This window comes from Pararge aegeria, chromosome 18 (assembly GCF_905163445.1).
Source record: "Pararge aegeria chromosome 18, ilParAegt1.1, whole genome shotgun sequence".
In the NCBI taxonomy this organism is placed as follows: Eukaryota; Metazoa; Arthropoda; class Insecta; order Lepidoptera; family Nymphalidae; genus Pararge; species Pararge aegeria.
The window spans coordinates 12709632-12726229 of record NC_053197.1 but is presented as its reverse complement, the minus strand read 5'-3'; the positions used below and the strand labels follow the sequence as shown (position 1 = coordinate 12726229).

Genomic DNA, 16598 nt, shown 5'->3' with positions numbered 1-16598 from the left:
CATAACAAGGAATTCAAAACCACAGGTTGAGCTTCCGTTCACTGGAAGGATAACTGACGAATAAGGTACAAAATACCGCATTCAGGGTTAGGGATTTTACCATTCGAACTTTACTTGTCTGATATATTCTATTAAGTTCTTTACCAGATTCCTATCAGTTAAAATGTGAAGTAAACGTGAAGATACAAAAAATTTCTTCGCACAACTCATAAAATCTCACAAATATTTCTCAAAAAATCTATTTCTATATGTTTGTATCAGCAATATACGAAAAGTATTAGTTGGATTAACATTAAATTTTATCAAAAGTTTTTTTTTTTTGGGATTAAAATGTTAAATTATTATCAGCATGTGCTCCTGTGGCCTGCTTTAGCTATTATTAAAAAAAATACGCATTTTCAAGTGACCTCCTAAAAATATTTTCGAGAACCAGAGAACTGGAGCTCCAAGAAATTCTGACGAAGGTCATTCGCGAACAATAGTTCGATGCCACTTGGAATCGGATACAATCTACAATTGAAACACAATAAATAATTAAAAGAGGTAAATTTTTTTGGTGTTTATTTCCGCCGGAGTACAAAATAATGGTCGATTTGTATAGAAGCAGGCGTTACTTTGCGGAAATCCATGACATATTATGAAAATTAAGCTTAATTTGCTATAGGTACTCCGCGAAAAGCAGGTTTACAATTTCTTCAAACCAAACTCCACACCTCGTCTATGATTCTTGCCGCAAGGTGTGGTATTTTGTGTTTGTATTAACACATATTTTTCATATTTCGTATGGACTTATAAAAAAAGCGCGGGTTTATTAAGCGGTTATAGCCCAGTGGGTAGGACTTAGACTTCACTTTCGGGAGGCCGAGTTCGAATCCTAGTCTAACTTTTCTTGGTAATGTGCGTTTTACGCTATTAAAATATCACTTGCTTCAACGGTGAAGGAAAACATCGTGAGGAAACCTGCATGCCTGAGAGTTCTTCATACTGTTTTCAAAGGTGTGGAGTCTACCAATCCGCTCTGGGCCAGCGTGGTTGATTACTGCCTTAGCCCCTCCTCATTGTGGGAGGAGACCCGTGCCCTGTAGTGGGCCGATAATGGGTTAATATGATGATGATGATGATTAAAAAAACCGAATATATATTATTTCATCCGTCTTGTGTCAGTTTACGAATTCACTTAATATTGCGCAACGCCGAATCGGTGACGTAAATTTAGATGTTTTTTTTTCTCTACGCATCACCCAAATAATAAGGCATCCGATTTAAGCGGCTTAATGAAAACGAGAATTAAAATATATATATTTTAACGATTTTTAGTATGCAAACATTTGACCGAGATAGTACGAGTATGTATAGTTTGGCAAAGTAACAAAATTAACAACTAGGTATGTTTAACATTGACTAGTGGTAAAATAACTGCTTCCTACAAATATTTATATTTGCATGATCAAATCCTGTTATACGTTCATCAAATCAACCAGAGTCAAATAATAAAATATAACCTATAAGAATATAAACGTACGTACGTACGTTGAGTAAAATGTAAGGACATACTGATACTGATTCTCGAGTTTTGTGGATACAAACATTCGGAACCATTTTTCATTTTAATTCACTTTTGGTTTATGTTTTCGTTTATATTTCATTAAGTTATGAAAACTTGAACAGTTACTTGATCGTGTTACTTGTATGTAGTATAATACCGTTTGCTGAAGTAGATCATAAACAAATAACGCCACACATGAAACGCCAGTATGCGATCGGGTGTCAACAGATAGCAAATTATATTTAACAATTAATAAATATAGTTGTTGTTTACTTGAATCGTATTAAGCATGCTAAGTAAATACGTAACGTAAATAAATACAAACATTAATAGTCCTCTGGGAAGGTCTGTTTTGTTAACAGTTGCAGATTCACACACGATGTACGTCACTAACGTACTTGACATATTACGGATGGTAACAATAATACTGTCTTTGCATTAAAGAATACTAGCTGCTGCAGGCGACTTCGTCCGCGTTCGATTTTATTTGTTTGATTGTAAAGTTTTATGCTATTTACCAGGGGTTTTTTATTCGTTTTCATTTAGTTATTACCTTGACTACATTCTCCCTTGGTGGTGAGTAACGATGCAGTCTTAGATGGTAGCGGGCTAACCAGTAAGGCAGTTATATTAAACCCGTATCGCTAAACGTTTTCTAAGCAACATATCAGTCTGTAGGGTAACTAGCCACGACCGAAGCTTCTCACCAGACCAGACCAGAGAAAATTCGGAATTATAAATTTCCTAATTGCCCCTGCCGAGAATCGAACCAGGGAACTCCAACTTAAAACCCCAACGCTCACCGCTGAGCGCTTGGAGGTCGTGAAAAATCCGCGTTTGTTTCGGTTTGTTCAGTTGTTCTCCCGGAATGTAGAGGTATTTAACAGGGGGGGTATATTTAATAGTGTTAATTGAGGGAAATGTACCAACGCGCTGTGGCGACAGGCGACATTTATTTACATCGCGCTAGAATTCGCGAGACGCGCTTTATCCCGTGGCCATCACGTACCATCGATGTAGGGTTTGAGCCTAATATAGGTAATAAATAAATAAATAATATAAATATATTACGACAATACACACATCGCCATCCATCCCCAAAGTAAGCGTAGCTTGTGTTATGGGTTCTAAGACGGATGCCTGATGAATATTTTTATGAATTATATACATAAATTCTTAGAATAAGTAAACATATAAACACCTAGCACTGAAAAACATTCATGCTCATCACACAAACATTTTCCGTTAGTGGGAATCGAACCCACGGCCTTGGGTTCAGAAAGCAAGGTCGCTGCAAACTGCGCCAATCGGCCGTCAAAGGTAACAGACAAACAGACATTTTTACATTTATTTTGTAAGTAAGGATGTAATTATAGTAATAAAGCCTACGCATGCACATAGCATTAAGTCGTTTGCTGTTGACCCACCTACGCGGACGAAATACTTAACATCTTCAACTATACGTGGGTGAAAAGGACAAAAGTGAATGAGCGTCCGTATGTGTACACTGTACATGTCACTAAATTGTTATAGTCAAAGATATAATCGTTGAAAAAATAATGAGACTTGTGCATTTCAAAAGCATACTTAGTATTTTTTTATACGTTAACGCCTTTGACTGCAATAAAATGACAAATAGCAAGACAATTTTATTAAACCTGTACTGTCGGTTCGGTTTCTACGTGGCATTGTACCATGACCCAATCTTAGTCTGACTAAGTACAAGCCAGGGGTTTATCGTAGTAGAAAACCGCGATACGATTCTACATTTGAATGATACTTGGGCAGCCTTAAGCTGAGCCCGCAGTTAGTTCTTTAGGAAATCAATCGCGAAATTATTAATGGTACTTAGGCCCATACTTATCAACGATAGTTATTTCAGTCCGGTCAACACAGATCGTATTTTTAATAATATCAACTTTGCTGTAGCCTATTTTGTTGGGGATGCAGAGGTAGACCAGTGGCGTGCACAGGGTGGAAAAATCCTTCGCATTTATGAGTTACACAAAAATTTTCGGATATGCAGAGCTTTTGTGCATGCATGAAGTGCACGCCACTGAGGTAGACACAACCTGTGCGCCCTCAATATTGTGACAATTTTGGTTAACACAAATCTCAAAACGAAACTTAATTGACAGGTTTAAAAGAAGTGCTGTTCGTTTCATGTTTCCCATAGAAATAGAGAGCAATACTTTTATCTTGACTTTTATTGTTTCTTAGAGTTTAGATATTTATGTACAACAGAAATAGCACATTGTTTTGAAAAATTCCGCTTATCAAATGTGGTATATTAATGTCCGTAGTAGATACTGAAGCGAGTTTTGGATAGGTAGTCAAGGTAAGATTTCCATCGCAAATATTCTGCTAGATTTATACTTAGCATTTATACAGCAGACTCAGCTTGGCCGCAACAGCTTGACTCCAAGCAATTCAAGCAAGAAAATTTAAGTAGTTATCGTATGGTCAAGTCATACCAGATATTTGGCCTAAGTCTCTTGGAATATGAGGAACAAAAAGCTACTGCAAATATACTGGCGAGAAATGCCTAAGATACCATGCAATTAGTATTTTATTGCGGTAATTTATTTGTTTTTTATTTAATTTAATTGGTCAATCATTCATTTGCGTCAATGTGCCTTTTTATGGGCGCCTCATATATTTTTATCTTATTACTAGAACACGTATTTTATATTAAACGTATCGAGCATTTATGTTAACTACTGCAATTTGAGTGCAACTTTTTTAACGAAAGTTATTACTGCGATATAGTTTATGGTAAAGTTGGTAACAGATGTAAAATACATCCTTTTACATAGGTATAATTATTTATTATGGTTGCCTTAACTACTTATTTATAATGGTACAAATTACAATATACATTTATATATTAGAACAAAGTCAATACATCAAGCAGATATTCCATATGTCTGATGGCAGTATAGGCCGCGTCATATAATAAGAGTTCTGACGTTCGATCTGTGCAGTAGACAATTTTTACAATTGCATGCGAAAGATTGCAATTTATTTAGTGAAGCGGTTGTTAGCAATGTTTTCTGGGTAGAATTTTGTACATCCCTTGAGAATAAGAAATTTTTCTACAGTGTCTAATTGTTTTTCTTCGGTGTCGGTGTCTAAGGCTTATGGCCTTACACCAACAAGCTTGCAAGCAAATTGAAGTCAAAATACCAATTTAACTAATCTTCAAATATTTACCCCCTTTTTAAAAGTGAAATAAGGAAGTAAGTTTTACACAACTTCTTTATTTGTGACCAATAGCCAAAATACAGTTTACGTAATAGGTACCTTGAAGGGTAAATAGTAAAATGAAGGATTGTTATACAAACTTCTATTATTTTAATAAAAACACCCATTAGTGTAACTGTGGAACAAATGTTGCTTATTCATAACATAAATTGAAAACCAAATTTCTACGTTCAGCCGTTTGAGCTATACGTTTCTGGCAATCTGTCAGGACTAAGCCTTTTAAACTAATGAAAACATGAATGTCAATCTAGTGTGAAAACATTCAGCCCACGTCATTTAATAAAATAATCAGCTGAATATTACCATCCTTAATATAATCGTATAATGTACACTTAATTTGTCGGAGGTCTTTTTATCTGCCACGACCAATAATTATATGCTGTTTGTTCCACGTTGTATAGAAGGCTTTTAAACAAACTATTGTAAGCCGTTCAGCCATTATTAAAGGTAGTATAAATTTTCGTATTATAATTTTATTCATAAAATGTCTGTCAAGGGTATTTTATTGCAGGGCAAAAATTCGGGGGCCACCGAAACTCGATTTTAATAGGTATATTTACTTGTATTTGCATTAATAATTGAGTTGTTTACAATGTGACGAAATCAATAAGACTGGTTGTTACATAAAAAAGGGCCCCGATTCTGTGTGACATTGGAGGCTATACGCGAGAAATGCATTGTGTCGTCAAATATTAACACCTCTTCGTATAATAAAAAACATTGGGTAAGAAATTACATTAAGAGCTTAGTGGTTAGAGTTTCGGCCTCCCTTTCGGAGTGACCGAGTTCGATCCCCGCTACGCAACTTTAACTTTTTAGAGTAATGTGCGTTTTTAATTTAAGATATTAAAATATCACTTGCTTTAACGGTGCAGAAAAACATCGTGCAGAAACCTGCATGCCTGAGAGTTCCCCATTACGTTCTGGTGGGTGCAGTCTACCAATCCGCACTTGGCCAGCGTGGTGGACTATGGCCTAAACCCTACTCATTCGGAGAGGAGATCCGTGCCCGGTAGTAGGCCGGTAATGAGTAAACCTACTAATATTTTGTTTTTAAAGTCTTTAATTATACGAGAAGGTAGATAAAGAAGGGTGATATCAATTAATTTTACGTGAGTGACGAGTCTCGGCACAGCAAGCTTTGTGAGTCACGGATGCAACCAAGTACGTAGGCAGAAAATAATTTGCTTTACTTTGACTCGTCAAAAACCTCTCTTTTTATAATAGACATTGTACTACGTATCTAAGTCTTCTGATTTTGATATCCGAACAGACTGACTTTGGGTAGACAAGAAGGCATTGCAGCAAGCACTCATACTGGCAGAGGATTCGCGGATACCTACTCAGGCAGGTCATGGCTTGAATGTATTGAGGATTGGAACAGTTCCGAGGAAGAAAAATCGATCAAGATCTTATTAACTTAGCTTCGCTCTGATGGAAAAGAGTTCAACGAAATTAAGTCGCGCTGTGAATTTGGATAACTATATATAAATTGAATAACGTAATAAATGAGCTTCCATAAGGTCTTTTTAAAATATAAAATTCCTTTATATTCTACTATTCTACTGCAAGGTAAAAAAACGCACTAAAGTTTACTAAACTAAATTTTACTGGGACCTACTCGAGAGGGTATGCTACTGAATTGTTAAGAAAACAAAATATACTTATTTTTTTTTTCATCAATTCGACATCAGCCAATAAATGGGTGAAAACTTTGCATCTCTGCTGATGATAAAGCTTTAAAGTTTATTTGTTTGATCTCTGAAAAATCTTTCTGTTTATTTTTGAGGAAATAGGCTGTATAACTTTTTTACATTTCACATTTTAAGGGTGAAACTTACAAAAGCTATATTGCTAAGGGATATTAAACTAAGGGATGAAAGTTTCAATGAAAGAAGTTGACAAATTAACTAAAGCCTCAAAAAACATTTATTATCCTATTATTTGCATCTGCGTATCTGGCTTTTGGAACAAGGAAAACTGATTGATCCTTAGTCATCAATCTTACACCATAAAAGTAGGTACACAGAGTTAATTATAACTCGTAATTGTGTGATATCGAAATCATTAAAAAAGGCCGAACGAGGAAAATCATTTCCATCACAATAATGAATTAGTCAGTGTCAGGTCAAGAAAAGACGTTCTAAGCAAAATTATGTGTTTAGTTGGAATTGTTACGCGTCTTTACAGTTTACGCGTCATGAGTCATGACTCATGCATGGTGGTCTGGTTCTAAGGCCCGTAACAAACTGACATCGTGCTAAGAACCGGTCCTCAAATATAGCTATATGTAGGCTTAAGATTGAACTTGGCAATCAGCAGAATAGAACTAGATCTTAGCTCGATATAGCTTTATTATTAAACGGAGAAATTTTCTATATGTTATAATGCAATTAAGTGTAATTATTTTATAAATATAACCTCAAATAAACTATTTAAAACTAAATAAAATCTTAAACGTCCTCGAACCACCGCAGCGAGACACAGTTCCTAAGATGCTGGTAGCACTGCACCTTTGGATGGCCAAACTAATTCGTTGGCCAAGTAACTGCTCGCTCTAGGATCACCGGTAGACTCGATAATCCTTTTCGATAATTCTTTGAAAAGAGCTCTTGCCTGCGGACCCCACGGTCCCAAAGTACTCCAAAGGGCACAAAAATGAAGCTGCTATCCAGCTTTTCATATTAACGCCTCTTGGCCTGCTCGGCGAAAAAATATCTAATTTTCTAATAGATATTTTTTGAAAATCTTTATTGAAACAAATCACAAACAACCAAAGAAAACTTATTACTCGGATGCAACAACTGCTTTATTTTTTGTTATTTACAATATAAACTGTATGTGTATATTGCAATATAAACCTAATGGCAAGGGACTCTTCTCGAAAGTTCAGTTATGTCAATCATCATCAACATAAAATGATATGCTTGTTGTTTTTATCTTAAGCGTAATTTTACAATCATATACTTTCGAGGACAAAGTCATCGATCATCGATATAACGCAGCATTTCTCAATAAGTGCATCAAGACATATTTGACACTGAATACGATGACGTCAAGAGTCCAAAGGCACTGAGTACTTGACAGCTAATAGAAGGTTCACTATGAAGTACTCGCTATTTCACGCGCGTCATCCTAAATGTTGTAACAGAATATTATATTAGCCACGCGGCCACCTTAGTCATAGATCCCTTTTTTATATAGAGAAAATGCCTGACGCAAACCACACCACCTTGTCTCAAACTGACTAAGTCAAAGTCAAGCCATAGATGACACTTTTGATGCATAAGAATTATAGGGTATTGAGATGATGGTGATAACCATATTCGTAAACTTAAAACTAAAGCTACGAGGGTTCCAAACGCGTCCTGGTCTAAGAAGTAGCAAACAACATACTTATTTTGTTTTCACCATCTCACATTGTCATTTAAAATTATTAAAAGAGCAACCTGGTTAGAGCAATAATTCACACTCAAGCTTTTTTATCGATTACGTAGTCCTTAATACTATAATAGGACTTTTCTATAAGCTTAAGGTTAATACAAACTTTAAACTTTTTAAGAGATATTTTCAAGACAACTACTGAAAATGGATACTTTATGCGTAAAAATTACGACAAAATACCCATATAAAATATTTTTATTTTATTATTTTACATAAAATGTGCTTTGGTGTCTTAAATATGAAAGAGAGGTATATGGTTTTCGGAGCTTTTTTTAAAAACTATTAAAGACCAGTATTTTTGTAAAACATAGTAGGTATTCTAATATTCTGGTTCTAATGCGCGAAGTGCGATAACACAATATATCTGTTGGAAAAGCAACCTTAGGCATACCAACGTAAAAAGTCTGACGAAATTATACCTATGTTGGTTAAATAATAATGAATTATAGATTCATTCACAGGTTTTCCTTGTTAAAGAATTATAAGAGTCACAATTCTAAAAAATAAAATAATTTTAAGCATGACAAGTACAACTTCTAGCGGGAAACACCTAAGGTTAATAAATTGTATGTCATTCTCATTACCCGACATTAGTTTATTGTTATAATCATCATGCTTAGTTCCAGGCCTTTTATTTTATAGAAAATAGGGAATTAGAGTTTAGACCGTCGACGATGCTCCAACGAAAAATATTAAATGGGACCCACTGACCTGTATTAGGTATTTTATAAACACTAGACTGGCAAAATGACAGCTTTAATGTTCCCAGTTGAAACGCCATATGTGGTATAACTTTAACTGTCGAACTAATATTACAGAGTTAATAGTAACAATTCAAGTTTTAGTTCCTTGGACACTCGTGTTATATCTTTACAACTTACAGCGCCGAAATGGCGTCAATCAACTGGAGTAAAAAAAAGTGGCAACAGCCTGTCAGTTAGTGTCGGTACCGCGCTAATTTCCTAGCTCTGCGGTGTATCGTATCATGGGATAACATCATATCACTCTTAATAATTGAGTCAGTTTTTACTTATAGTGGCGTTAGGTTGCTTTCCAACCGAAGTTTGTTAAGCAGCTAAGCGAGGTCAAAGCTAGGCTGCGATACTATTTGGCAGTTCCCACCAATTAATTACAAACCTTGGTCCTCAGCACGCATCTCTCGTTGAACGCGTTTTCATCAACTGCTAAGCTTATGAAAATAATAGGTGGATTTGGTGAAAAAAACGCACGTGTATAGATACACAGTTTCGGAATCTAAGATCGAAGAATAGCCTAGGCCCTATTTCAATAAACGGAAAGTAGAGAGAAGATGAGTTGTTTTGTAAATAACCAAAAAAATATCGTTATTTCCACATCTCCTAGTCGCTTGACTTCGGTGGCCACTATTCAAGCAGGCTGCAAATAACTTATTTTTCTATGGGTAAGCTCAGCGAGGATGTGTGAATGACCGAGTACGCTAATCTGTTGTCAGAGACAGGATTATCCCGCTTTAGACAGCTCACATCTCCAATATTGGTGGAAAAAACTTCTCGTTGCGCCGCTTATCTCTTCTCCTCTCTGCTTAACACTATGAAAACTCGCCGTAAATCTGCCCATTTTATATAGACTTTTTAAATTTATCGTTCAAAACAAACGCCGACGCCGTAGTTGAAATAATTACCGACACAAAAGTAAAAGGACGCCAGTTCAATTAAACTTTCAAGAAAAGATTATACGAATAAAAACTGTTTCGAGTATTATTCGATTATACCTACACCGTCATTTAATAGTAAATTCCAGTAAATTGATATAATAATATTAAAAACATTTTTCCTTTATGTATGATGTATTTACTATGTGAAACGTCATGGATACGTCATAAAAATATGTGACACTTACTTATAGGTACATACCGAATTGTTTTGCTAGGTATTTTTATAGCTATTATCAGATTTGATCGTGTACTTGGTACTAATTTGTGCTAAAAATATGATGTGCCTTCCTAAAATAAACTGTTTTAGAAATATTTATAAACAGATGTTAAGTAGTCCTAATTATATTAGTCAAAAATGATAGCGTAGATGGTACTTAGACTATTTTTCTAAGACAATATAGCCTTACTACACCTATTTTTCGTAATTGGAACTCAATAAACGGGCCAATCCGGTATTCCACCAATCGTGCAATTCTGCTTAGGTCGCACTGCATTGACGTCACGCACTGCGGTTCCGCCTAACTGCCTACTGAGTCAGTACAGATTATATACGTTTATACGGTTTATATTGGCGATGAGGCCGATCTGTTGCTCAGTGTATTACAGAGGGTTGGACCTTTTGCACAACTCGGAAATTTGAATTTCGAACTTTGTTTCACATCTTGGCGGTTGATATAAATTTATTGTGTCTCCACATTTGAATTTTGTGTTGTTCAGTGTGAACTGTGAAGTGTTTCAAAAGAAAAACTTGATTTGTTGATTTTGGAATAGTGTAAAATGTATTTAAAAATGTATTCCGGTGATATTTGCTTCCGTATCAACGACTTTGTGGATGTAGTGTACTGTGTCTACGTTTTAAAAACTAAGAAGGTTTGTTTATGTCTATCATTATTGTTTTGATATTTTCTCTTGCGATTTTGTCCTCATATAGTTTTTTTGTTTTACCGAGCGATTAGAACCCAGGATATGTTCTAACGGTGTGCCATATTTCATGCGTTCACCCGTCTATCCACAGATAAAAAAGCAACCGTCTTAAAAAAATAACCACAATATTTGAATAATAAGTACTTTGTGTCGATTTATGAATCACAAAATAGTTTTTTTTATCTCAGAAATGATTTTAATGTTTGATTATCGATCGTTCAATCAATGAAACAAAATACTATGCTAGGTCTAGGTCTACATTCATTATTTTTTACTACTTTTTTTGTTTGTTTAATTACTCCCAAGGAGGTTTGACAAAGATCTTAAAGAATATGCTTAATTAAACCAAAACAAGAAAACACGTTGTAACGTACGATATGGGCAACGAGAAGACTTGTTTAATAAATTGCGATGAATTATCGTACTACCTACCAGATATTATCATTATAACTGAATCTGTTGGGAAAATTGGAAAGCAAATGGCAGCGGAAAATCCTGATTTATGACTCCTGTTTAACGATTACTATTATACTATATTTTTTTATTATTTAATTTCTGCAAAAATGCATGTATTTTTATTGAGGAAATAATACTAAATTGGATAGTTTTCGAGGTTATTTACTATGCACGTCACTAGTCATTGATGAAAATTAATATTTAAGTATTTATTGCTCGCTGCGTCTCTGGCAATGTTACGTAACTTTGTCTATGTTTTTTCCGCTTTTTGCCCTTGTTTCGAAAAAGACCTTCACCTTATAATCACGGCCATTTGTTTTCAGTGTCGTGCTAGTTCTATGTTCCTACGCGATATCTGCGAGAAACTGTTTGAGATTTATAAAAAACTTTTTTCGTCAGTTGACCACTGACTGTAAATTCAACATCTTTTTAGGATGCTCAAATCTTTAATCTGTGGTTCCGGTATTGAAACGAAACTTGCCAACAGAGCGTGCTCTGAAAGATCTATTAGTGCATGTAAAAAAACACAGATATTATTATGCCTGATTATAGAAACTAGAACAAAACGCCACGTACGACTTTCTTTTTTAAACAAATGAACATAATCATGAGTATTTAAACTAATGCCAGCATGGCACAGATTTCATAGGAGATGTTTATTGATTTTAAGCCCACCACGCTGTTCTATTGTGGGTTGACGGGCCTATGTAACTTGAACTCTATATCCCACTGTCCCGTTGGTCAGGCCTCTCCTCCACTCATAGGATGAATTAACTTAGATCTTATCTCTGCTCCAATGTTTGGGGTCGGCGCTCTTTTACTATGATTTATTTTTCTTTAATTGACTAAGAAATTTTGTCACTGGGACCCCCGTATCTGCAGTTTAAATATTCCATACACTTAACTTTTTGCAGTATTTGATTAGCGATTAAGTTCTAGCAAGCTAACAGTGTGTTCAGGGATCATAAAACTCGTTAGGAATTTTACATTTTTGCGCAGGAAACTATTTCTAGTATTACCAGTTGGCACATCAGTTCCTAACCAGAAATTCCCATTGAACTGGTTTTTGCTAATTTATTATTACCGAAAACGATTATTAACATCCGACCCCGTGACCGACGCCTAAAAGTCGAAGTTGAACCAGTTACACAGCTATTACAACTAAGTATTTATATTACCATTACAAATTAAATAAAAGCGTCGCAATTATTGAGATCTTTTAGTAAGCTAATTGCAACCACAGACGCAATTAGTTTGTACATTATTTTCCTTTATTTAAAAATCTCCTGAAAAAATACGAAGCACCAAGGGAATATAACTGAGAACGGACATCCTCGTTTGTACTATGGTACTAAGTACTACTACAATTTACTGCTACCAACAACCCGTCTGCCCAATGGCGTGCACTTCATAAAAGCACAAAAGCACTTCATACCCTAAAACTTTTGAATAAATCATAAAGAGGAAGGATTTTTCAATTTTATGCCGTCTTCCTTCTTTATGCATACTCTGGACAAAAACCCTGTGCACGCCACTGCGTCTGCCCAGCTTGGCGATAATGGGCAAACCCTCCCGTTGGGTGAGGCGTTCAGCCCAGCAGTGGATTGCTATCAGTGCCGGATTAACCACTAGCAAGAGTAGCAAATGCTACGGGCCCCGCGCGAAAGGGGGCCCCGTATATTTAACACCGCTCATCTCTGCCTGACTGACTGACTGACAGAAAGTCACGCACACGCACACACACACAGACATCGCCTATAGTAATTTACTACACAATTAATTACCGACAAAATTGTAACCTATAGATAGCAAATACTTATTGCATTTAAGATACGTATTGAGTATTGAATTGTATTTTTACCACTTTATACTTAAGAACCCAATAGCAGGTCAAGGGCATTTTCTCTGTATAAAAAATAAATAAAAAAAAGGCACTGTCGGCTATAGGCTGTTAATGAATGATACTCGTATATATTACGACAATAGGTACACAAATCGCCATCGAGCCACAAAGTAAGCGTAGCCTGTGTTATGGGTACTAAGATTACTGATGAATATTTCTTAAATATAGTTTAACGGGTACATACCACGATACTATTTTTGGATTTGTGGATATTTCGACCCAGTTGCACGGATCCTGGCCACGACGGGACCCCATCGACGGACGGGACGGGAACTACCGTTGAACTATATTTAAGAAATGTTAATTAACCACGAAAATCTAAGTTTAATATCTTTTATAACTGATGAATATTTAAGAAACAGTGTCTGGGACACTGAAAAACATTGATTGTTTATCACACTAATATTTTGCACTCGTGGGAATCAAACGGACAGCGTTGGACTCTGAAAACATTAAGCAGGGTCACTCGCATGTCAATAAAGATAGCCTGGTTAAGTCGGATTTCTGGCCACTAAAACCCTTTCTCAGTGCCCTCCATCATCATATGATTGGAGGCTCTGGTGTCTGCTATAACAGCGATCCTACGCAGCATATAAAATATAAATTACTGAAATAAATCCTCTGCTTTCATTCCAGCAATCAGAAAGATGGAGAAAGCTAAGAAACATAGTGCAATGGACGCCGTTCTTCCAAACGTACAAGAAGCAGAGGTACCCGTGGGTCCAGCTCGCAGGACATCAGGGCAACTTCAAGGCCGGCCCGGACCAGGGTACCATTCTTAAGAAGCTAAGCCCACAAGAGGAAAGGTGTTTTAAGGTAAGAAAAAATTTATTTTAGGTACTTCTTTTAAACTTCTGATTAGATCTTTTTTGTAGTAATAGTAGTAACAAATATACAAACACACACACACACACACACACACACACACACACACACCCACTATAACTTCTAAAATATTAATATTGAATTGGATTAAGCTTAATGTTCATTTTATATCATAGAATTTCATAAAGCTACTCCTACTTCGAACCAGTTTATTTAGAGCCCAATTTTTGATGATGGTTTCAGGCTAATTAGAAGTACGTAACGAACCTTAAGAGTCAACAACAGGCGGGCGATATGACGCGGTGGGTCTTAGTTTAAAAGTTTGTTTCGGCTTTTTACATACACTTAGAAGTTGTACGAGAACGTAGTCACGGTGAACCGCTTGTTTATAATAATGCACGACGTAATTAGCTACAATACTTAATAAGCCAAGTCTTACATAATGTTGTTATGTTATAATGTATCCTTTGCAAAGTTATTATAAACATAAAACCCTTACTTATATGGTTAACCGCGGAAAGAATTGATATGACCGTTGGATCATGCATGATCATGCATTGCAGAAAATTATAGTTACATCATACATGTGAGCAGTAGCGTTTTACCCTGCGGCTGCTAGATTGAGCTCTCCATAAATCAATTAAAAAGCTAAAATAAGAAAAATATAAAATAAAAAACAGCCGTTTGTTGATTTCAATGATGATAATGAACGAAAAAACTAAAAAGATGTAATAAGAAATAAACAGAATAAGATCAACCGATTCCGTCGGTTACGCTACCGCCCCACGCAGCCTACAACAGATACAGCCAATACAGATCGGTCATACTGACACGAATATAAAATTCTCGAACTAAGTTTAATAAGAACTAAGTTTTCTCGAAGTATTTATTAATAAGAATTAGAATATAAGTCGAAAGGTGCTCTCAGTTATAGTGTTACAAAACCAAAAATCACCGCATAAATATATTGGCGTTGTACCACGTTTATTTGTAATAGGTTAAGCTTATAACTACATCGTAAGTCCAGTCAGAATGTTTCACTAATAATTACAAGGTCCTGAGATCCTCAGGGTGATTACGTATCTCGCGACAGCAATGCGACAGGCGTAAATCTTGCAATCACTGCTGTCAAACGTCACTTTTCCATACAATAAATAAACAAAAGTGACGTTTGACAGCAGTGATTGCAAGATTTTTGCCTGTCGCAAACCTGTCGCGAGATACGTAATCTCCCTGCGGGTAGGTACTCAGACAGAATTGATTTGTTCCTCCACAATTTGGAGGAAACTAAAGATGCTTCAGTGAGCATCCTTGTTATTAGATATTACTAACATATTATACATGATATAATAATCGATAAAGTTCACCAACCCGTATTGGAGTAGCGTGATGTATGACTCTAAAACCGTCTGTCATATTATGAGGCCTGTGTGCCCAGCAATCGGACGATAATAGGGTGAAATGCTATTTATACCATTAAGTATAAAGAGCTTAGTAATTAACTTCTCTGACTAGGTAGCTGCTGAGTTTTATAAGTCACTTTGTGATGGTTATAACAAAAATAATTCGACACTTAATCTTCTATATTTTTTTTAGACTGTGGCGTTTTGTACTATCTCATCTTTAGTTTTGACAAAAAGATACAGTGAATTTTTTATTACTTGTATTTACCGTTATTCAAAAACTTATGAACTATTTACTTATGAACACTAGATATTGTTTTATATTTACCTTCTACTCTTTCTAGTACGTATAGTTCTTCTTCTTGTAGTGCATTCTCCTATCGGTGGTTGGCAACAATTAGGGCTATCAGAACTTACTTAATCATATAATAGTTATATATAATAGTAAGTAAAATAGAAATAGAAAATATTTATTAGAAAAACTCAGTACAATCAATCTTTGGAATCCTTACCCCTAAACTAGGAAATCCCGTATCTTAGGGGCCAGTGCCTTCCCAAACATTGATTCAATCATTGAGATAATATATAGTGCATTTTAACAAAGGAAACTTTACAAAGGTGTGTTGAGTTCTCTAACGGTAATAACTCAAAATCATCAAATATGAAAATTAATTTCCTATTCAGTGACGTAGCAATTAAGTCTGGGCATTTCCAGCGGTCAAATTCGGAATTCCTCATATGAAATATTACCTCTAATAGCAAAGCTCCACGGTATAACCACAAACAACTTGGTAATACCACTAAATATGTGTTGTAAGGTATGTAAGGATTTTACATGACGTATAGCAATCGAATGATGTATTTATTTCTTAGTATTGAACCGCGTGGTAAGGGGGCCATTAATTATGTAAGGTAGCAGATTTATCTTCAATATACTAATATATAAAACTGAAGAGTTTGTTTGTTTACTTGTACGCGATGATCTTAGGAACTACTGGTCCGATTTGAAAAATTATGTCAGAATTGCAAAGCCCATTTCTCTAGGAAGGCTTTAGGGAATATAGGTTAGAATCATATTACCAATGAAGAATGCTTCAAAATCGGGTTTTTTTTTTGCTTTTGAGATCTCCCACTTCGTGC

General features: G+C 35.6%; 1 protein-coding gene across 2 annotated transcripts in view; it reads left to right on the top strand.

Moving 5' to 3' along the window:
* Positions 1-16598, top strand: part of LOC120631459 (inositol-trisphosphate 3-kinase A) — a 118598-nt gene that overhangs the window by 92961 nt on the left and 9039 nt on the right. For both annotated transcript variants that reach the window (XM_039901063.1, XM_039901062.1), the window contains one exon: positions 13867-14046. In XM_039901063.1, coding sequence (XP_039756997.1) covers positions 13867-14046 — 180 coding nt within the window. The remainder of the gene's footprint in view (positions 1-13866; positions 14047-16598) is intronic.